The 7926-nt window shown below is 25.4% G+C and overlaps 1 protein-coding gene across 2 annotated transcripts; it reads right to left on the bottom strand.

The window, feature by feature from the left end:
* Window positions 1–3230: 3230 nt before the first annotated feature.
* LOC126895276 (uncharacterized) lies at window positions 3231–6378 on the bottom strand. Of its 2 annotated transcripts, none has more exons than XM_050666960.1 (4): window positions 5406–6378; window positions 5269–5346; window positions 5112–5189; window positions 3231–3380 (listed from the first exon to the last, which is right to left on the bottom strand). In XM_050666960.1, exons 1-4 carry the CDS (start codon window positions 6274–6276, stop codon window positions 3298–3300), a joined length of 1110 nt encoding a protein of 369 aa, XP_050522917.1. In that variant the 5' UTR covers window positions 6277–6378; the 3' UTR covers window positions 3231–3297. The 2 variants fall into 2 exon arrangements, with proteins under 2 accessions (XP_050522917.1, XP_050522918.1); XM_050666961.1 differs by having other exon boundaries at window positions 5112–5180.
* Window positions 6379–7926: the final 1548 nt, after the last annotated feature.

The raw sequence follows: 7926 nt of genomic DNA, 5'->3' as shown, positions 1-7926 counted from the left end.
ATTCGCAACTCCCGAGTCTCATAACTGATTTATTACTGTTTTTAAACTGTTATAAATCGCTGTGGATAAAAAATTTATAAAGTGTCCCAATTATAAAAAATTAAACTATAACAAAATAAAATATTTGTATTTCATAGCCAAAAAAATAAAAAACAGACTGACTAATTTCAATAAATTTAAGACTTATACTGAGTATAGCTTTAATAAAGATAACCAATAATTGTTTATTGTGTTAACGACAATGCTTAAGTTATTAATAATATTTAAAAATAAATAATTGAAATAAAATAAGTATCTTAGTTTAAGATTGAGTAGCATTATTTTGAATTAAAATATAATATATAAATTAAAAAATAAAATAAATTCAATACAATTTTTTCAATATATTTGCAACATTGACAAATATACTGATTTTTATAAAAAACAGAAGGATGAAGTTAAAACTACAGTCGATCAGGTTGTAAATGATGAATTTGTGTTTGATGTTGACGATCTAATAAATGATTTCTATTTTGATTTCGATGTCAGTCAGGAAATTCAAAATCATCAGTTTGAACAAACTACAAATGAAACTTCTAAAAGAGAGCCTGTATTCGCACCGAAGTACATGACTGACTACATACCTTATAACTTATTATAAAAAAAATTAAGATAAAAATTAGATTCTCAAAATTTAATCTAAAATCTTTATAAATTTATCAATTCAAAATACATAAAAAGTTTTATTTCATATTTAGTTTAGAATAACTGTAAAGTAATAAATTAAATTTAAAGAAGTAATTATTTAAATTTATTTTAATACATCTGCTATATGCGTTCATTGAAATGTCATAAAAAAAATTGAAATAATTTTAATTAAATAAATATTGTATGTCAAATACCTAGTATAAAAATTATATGAATTTTATAAATTATTTTTCCTAAGAACTCGCATTAAAACTGGTTATAAACCGGTAACTTTTTACTTTTTATTTTAAAGTATTTACAAAACGAAGTTTAGATAGTTTTATCTATAATATGTGAAGCTGTAATTTTTGGTAAGTACACTTAAATTGTCATTACAATGTACAATCTAAATTAAATTTAAAATTTTTGGTTGTACTTTGTTTATTTGTTTATCAATGAAGTCAATTACACATTATTTTTAATTTTCGATAGAAAATTGTAAAAATTCAAATAAGGTATTGTACATTAGTTTGAACAACAAATTTTATATATTTAAATCAATGTTTTATTGAATAAAAAAATATGTTAGCAATAAATTCATGATTAATAAATTTTTTTAAATATATAATGAAGACAAAAAACGGTAGCACAGTGAAGTCGAGGCACAGTGTGAACGAGGCATAGATGGGATAAGTATAGATGATATCTAATAGTGATTAAAATCACTATCATAAGAAACGCTTCGATGCAAATCTGTAGATAGTATTTAATTCTAAGAAATTGGTGGATAATTCCAAAAGCAACATCAACTATTATTTTTTTTACTATATCCTGATTAGTAGTTCTTTGATTTTAAAATATAATATATGAATAATGTAATATAAAATATGTAATTTATACGGAGAAATATAAAAATAATAAAGAATTTATATTTTGCTTTACTTTTACGTGTATAAAAATGTAAAGGGCTTGATGCAATATTTTTCAATAAAAACTGTTTGTTACTATAAATAAATGCACTGGACTACAAGGAACTTTCATCAGGTGCAAAAATATATTTTTCTAAATTAAATTTTTGTTGTAACAAAGAGAACAATAGAAACCCGTTTCCTGACTTACTGAACACTCTGTATAGCAACATGTTACCCAAAAATTTGTAATATTATATTCAGGTAGTAGCACACACAAACAGAGTAAAACAGTTATTAAATTACAAAGTAAAATGATTTAATTTTTTAGTTGAAACCTATCATACCAAATTATCATGTCAAACTTGATTCGTCAATAAATACTTTGAAATGAATGATATAATGAATTCATTATAAATGAATGATTTTAATTGTGTATATGGAGAACATGGGATAAGCAACTGTTAAATTGTTAAATAGAATTTTTTTTTTCAATTTTTGAGGGTAATATCTTTAACTAGATACGAATTGTAGTCATTTGACGTATTGTTGAAAAAAGTAGGTCAAGTTAGAGCAGAGAAAATAAATGATAGTCACAAAAAAATATGTTCCCATTTTTGCATCGAAGCTAAAACTTTTAATATAGTAAAATTTTTATATGAATAAGAAATTTCTTCTCGCGAGGGGCGACTACAGTGATGAGACGTTATTGAATATAAATGAGACAAAAATCAATACATTAGAAAATTATCCAACACGAAGTAAGGAATATTTATCACCTACATTTACAATTTGAAGAATAAGAAAATAGAAGGATATCGTTATAATAATGAAATTAAACAATTAGCTCTACATGTTTAATTTTTAGATCCGAGACTGTACAAATTTACAAATGCCTCATAAAGATTTTTATAATTATTTGTATAAATTAGAAACCATTTTCATAGAAAATTTTGTGTGTTGAAAAAAGAGTTAGTGACAAACTTAAATTACAAGTGTTAAATATTATCTAGAACATCTATGTACTAATTTTGATAACGATTATCTTATTAAATTTTTTATTCGTTTCAGAATATTTATTGTACAGTAAAATTTCTAAATAGAAATTTAGCATCCGAAATAAAACTTAAAAATAAAGAATTAGCAATTCTCCAGCATTTATAAATTAACTTTTTTTTCATCAACGCATGCATTTTTTAAATTCATAATTAACTTTAAATTTTTTGCATTATTAAATTTAAAATAAAATTATTTTTCTAAGATTGTGGAATATTTTTTAGAAATTTTAGGTTTTAGCTTTGATGCAAGCTGAGAAGGTATTTTTTTATGACTATTATTCATTTTCTCTGCTCTAACTTGACCTACTTTTTCAACGATACGTCAAATTATTACAATTTGTATCTAGTCAAAAACATTAACCTTTTCTAATATAATTTCTGATATTTTAGAGGTGATTACAATATTATTTATTATTTATTATGTTACAATACATAAATTTTACTTTCATTTTTCTATTATTATTAATGTATAAGTATAACACGTTAAAATAATGTTTACTAAACACATTATTAAGTAATACATATTTTTTGAGAATACTAATAAAATGTACTGTTAGTAATAATTAATTGTTTTTTATTAAATATTTAAATCATGCATATATATTAACACATATATTGTATATAATAATGGAACTATGAGAAAAATTTAGCACAAGAAAATTAATTTAAAGATATTTATTAAATGGTTCCTGACCCTTGGGATAATAAATTAGTACATCTGAATCATCATTCACTTCACAATTGTTATCTAATTAAACAAAAATAAATTATTAAAAATAGAGTAGTGAAATTATGTTCCGTATTAATAGAATAAAACAATAGTACATTATTTTATAACCATAGAGACAAATTAAAAAAAAAATCCGGTTTTTTACGGTCAATGGAAAGTTTAAACTTTTAAACATCCTGGTTTCACGAGAGGAGTAAATGATAACTTTATTTATAAATAAAAGTAAAATATGAACTAGAACTCATAACTTTTATTTAAAAAAAATTTAATTATTTAAATAAAACTGTAAAATGTTCAAAATATTACTATTAAAATAAAGTAAACCTATGACTTCACATAAGTTAACTGTTTTTTCATCATTTTTAATTAAATTTATACTCTTATTTATATATTTATATTATTTATTCTAGTTAGTAAACACTTTGGAGATAACTCTTAGATGGGTAAACCGAATCAAGACAATTCGGTATGAGGTGCTCATAATGGACTAAACAGACTAACTAAAACCAAAACTATTCTAGTTAGTATAAATGAACAGTTTAATAATAAAATAATAATTAAAAAGTATTTAATGATCAACCGTTATTTAATAATATTTTCAAGAATATCATATATATTAGCTAATGCTTTATTTTTAAAATATGGTATAAGATTTTAGGATTAATGAATATTTTTTTTCCTTTTTATAATATACATAAATATCAGTCAAACTGTATGAAAATATATTTTTTTTTAATTTTCAGTTTACTAGCCCTACTAGAAATATAAAATATAATAACGTTGAATATCTACGCTATCAATTTTCTAATAAACATTTCGAAACAAAAAATTTGTATTCTACAGTAAAAATCAAACTACTCTGATACACTAATCATAATATTTGCACAAAAATTGTATAACAGAATCCGTTTTCCGATTATTTTTGAAAAAATACAAAAAACACGTTGAGTGACTGATAAAATTTTTTTTAAAAATTTCACATTTTCACAAAATACTTATTATAATGTATATAATAAAGTTAAAATTGTTCTCATTAAAATTTCAATGGTCGAATTTTTGTGATCCATCATAATATACGTATATAAGGGAGTATAAAATATATAAGAATACCAGAAATTCGACAAATTTTCGAATTCTTCGAGGGCCCGATTTTTTTAAATTATAACCACCAAAAAAATTATCTCCTGTAAAATTTGAGACCAATCCGATTACGTTAAATTATGGTAACTTATGGTCAAAGTTTGACTATGGCTATATTTTTTTTAGAAAATGACTTACTATTATCATAATTTATAAAATATTATAAATAAAAAAATTTTAGATCAAAAAAAAAATGTCACTTATTTTGCAAAAAGTGATTTTCAATTTTTTTCTTAAACCATTATTTAAAGCTCAATAATAAAATTAAAACTATATTAAAAATATTATTAATTTAATAATTAAAAAATAACTCAAAAGCCACAAAAAATTACTGAAAAGTCACTGATACGTATTTCGAAAACAATGTTACCATTATAAATCCTAAATACCGACTATTTAAGTAGTATTAGTAAGTTTTTAGCGTTGATATTGGTAACATTGTCTCCAAAATACGTATCCGCGAATTTTCAGTAATTTTTTGTGGCTTTTGTGTTATTTTTTAATTATTAAATGAATGATATTTTTAATATAGTTTCAATTTTATTCAATTAATTAGGCACAAATGATCAAATATGTAAAAAGTATTTTAATGTATTATAAAATCATTACTTTCTTGTCTAATATCTTCCTGTGTCTCTACATTATTAGTATGTTGTATCGAAGGGTATGTTGTAATATCTAAACGTACTAAAATGGTTGTTAGGTCAATTTAAAACTTATTTAGATTAAAAAATAGTGGTACTGCCAAGTATTAGGGAAAATTTACCATTTTGTTGGATTGCTTCTTGCGTATTTACATAATTGGTATTTTGTGTAAAATTTGTAGAAGGATTTTGTGCGATATCTAAATATGTTAACAACAAATTATTTCAAATAAATGTAATATTGCTTTAACAGTTATACCATGATTGTCACTGGTAGATGGTTGAACAGATAAAAATGTCCGATTTGTGTTCGAATCAAATATAAATCCAAGTTCAAAATATTTTTGCGTGATTGTTGTTTCGATAAAATTACTAATATTATCACTAAGCAAAATAAATAGTTCTTGAAATTTTCCTTGAAGTAGAAATATATTGAATTCTTTATTCGATATTTGCCACAATGAATCAAAATCCAACTGTTTTAGCTGACAAAATGACTTTTCTTCATTAAGGTCATTATTCCTCCACAATAATATTTGCTTGATAGATCCTAATACATTCTTAATTGAAAGCAAACTGGTACTCAACCTAGTCAATAAAATTTCATCTTCCTGTAAATTTGTTAGTAACCTGCTTAAAATAAAACGTTTTCTTTTTCCGCTGATCCGGGTAACGGTATGATATTTTTCTATTGCATCTAAAGCTCCTTTCATACATTTTGCAATCGAAATAATTTCAATCATTTTCATTAAAAGTGTGACTGTACAATGGTGCGCTCTAACATAACTAGAATCTAATAGTTCAAAACAATGTTGTTGAAATTTAGTTAATGAATAGTTTATTAAATCTAAATCATTAGTGTAAGAACACCCAAGGAATAGCATTGCTTGCCGTATGCAATTATCACAATTTAATATTGTTACAGGTACAATAATTAAATCTTTAAGTTTATGCTGATTGTTCCTATACTTAATTAATTCGACATCATTTATATTATTCCATCCTGGATGACTTAGAAAATTTTTTATGATCTTCACATTTTCATTTGTATTACGTATTCCTTCAGTATGTAAAAAAGCGAAAAACATACATAAATACACTTTAATATTTAGTATTATTGCCATTTTCATTTTCAAAAAGTTATGAATCAATTTTTTTATATCTATCTTTTTATTAAAACAAAGAGAAGTTGTAGAAAATTTAATTCAATGATGACATCAATAAAATTTTTTATTTCCATACTAAAATAAAAATTTTGCAAATAATGCTACACTGTGTTAACAGGTGCAGATAGGCCAATAAAATTAATATGCATGTGACCGCGAGGAGTAGCTTGATTGTTATGTTTTAAACACTGCGTGTTGTGAGATTAGAAATAAATTGTATTAATACACATAATATGACTAGTAATAAAATATAATAAACATACAATTATAATAAAATAAATATAGTTTAAAAAAACTAAAAAACACGCTTTTAAAGCACATTGAACTAAAAAGTTGAAAATAATTTTTAAAACAATATTGAACGAAAAGTAGTAGAATTATTGTGATAAAAGCGCGGGCGCTCAATATACTAAAAATATGGCACGAAGCACCCACGCTTTTATCACAATAATTCTACTACTTTTCGTTCAATATTGTTTTAAAAATTATTTTCAACTTTTTAGTTCAATGTGCTTTAAAAGCGTGTTTTTTAGTTTTTTTAAACTATATTTATTTTTCACTTTTTAGTTTCATGTTATGATAGTAGTTAATATCAATATCATGGTTGTAACGGGTAACGGGAAATAAGGGTTCGATTCCGGAGAGGGAGTCTAAGAAACGGCTACCACATCCAAGGAAAGCAGCAGGCGCGTAACGTGGAGGTAGTGACGAAAAATAACGATACGAGAATCATCCTCCGTAATCGGAATGAATACACTACATATCTCTTAATGAGAATAAAGTGTATTAATATATAAGTTTTAATAGTAATTAGAATATATATATATTTAAAGGGACTTAAGTACGTAAACGTATCATGCATGAGGTATAGCCGTGTTTATGTGGGCGGGCATGGCGGAGGGAACATTATACACGAGGCATATACGGCAGCAGAGGCGTCGGCTGTAGAAATATATAAATGAATATTAACATATACGTATATACGTATAAATATAAATATATATATATATATATATTAATATTAGCGGTGGCGGTAGGAATATATAATCTTCGCATAATATCGCGGCACTTTTGCTGGCGTCGAAGACGCGATGTCCGGCGTGATCCTCGGGCGTCAATAGGTTAGCAGCGTAGATGACGACGGTGCGCGAGTGCGGATCAGTTTGTTGACGATGTTATTTTAACAATGGGAAGAAGACTACGGTATAGCGGCGGGACGTCGTCGGCCGTGCGGCACTTGCTGGACTTTGCACCGCGGCGTAAAACGACGCGGGGCTGTGTCAATTACAATAAAAATTTGTTATATATATATATATATATATATATATAATTGATGATAAGCGCGCGTCTACGGGTTGGAAAATATTGTTCTCTACGAGAGATGAGCGGGGTGGGGCGAATGCGTTACAACAGTATAGTCTCAAGGTCATACACGACGGGATACGCGACATAATAACACGTGCCGCGTGGAGTTACAAACTTACAAACGACAAACGACAAACGACTAACGACAAACGACCAACGACAAACAACAAACAAACATACAAGTGAAACTAATATAAGCGTGTTAAAAATACTTTTTATTAAGAAACATTTTTAGCTTCGATGCGAATT

Source organism: Daktulosphaira vitifoliae, unplaced genomic scaffold (assembly GCF_025091365.1).
Source record: "Daktulosphaira vitifoliae isolate Bord-2020 unplaced genomic scaffold, ASM2509136v1 Scaffold_1, whole genome shotgun sequence".
In the NCBI taxonomy this organism is placed as follows: Eukaryota; Metazoa; Arthropoda; class Insecta; order Hemiptera; family Phylloxeridae; genus Daktulosphaira; species Daktulosphaira vitifoliae.
Note: the sequence above shows the minus strand (reverse complement) of the source record. Positions and strands in the feature narration are given on the sequence as shown.

Bases quoted from the DNA above. Each gene is read 5' to 3' on its own strand.
- LOC126895276 (XM_050666960.1), bottom strand. From the start codon at position 6,276: ATGAAAATGGCAATAATACTAAATATTAAAGTGTATTTATGTATGTTT. The intron at 5,347-5,405 runs GTATAACTGTTA...TAACATATTTAG, and splicing joins ATCTACCAGTGACAATCATG to ATATCGCACAAAATCCTTCT. The intron at 3,381-5,111 runs GTAATGATTTTA...TTGTTTAATTAG, and splicing joins GGAAGATATTAGACAAGAAA to ATAACAATTGTGAAGTGAAT.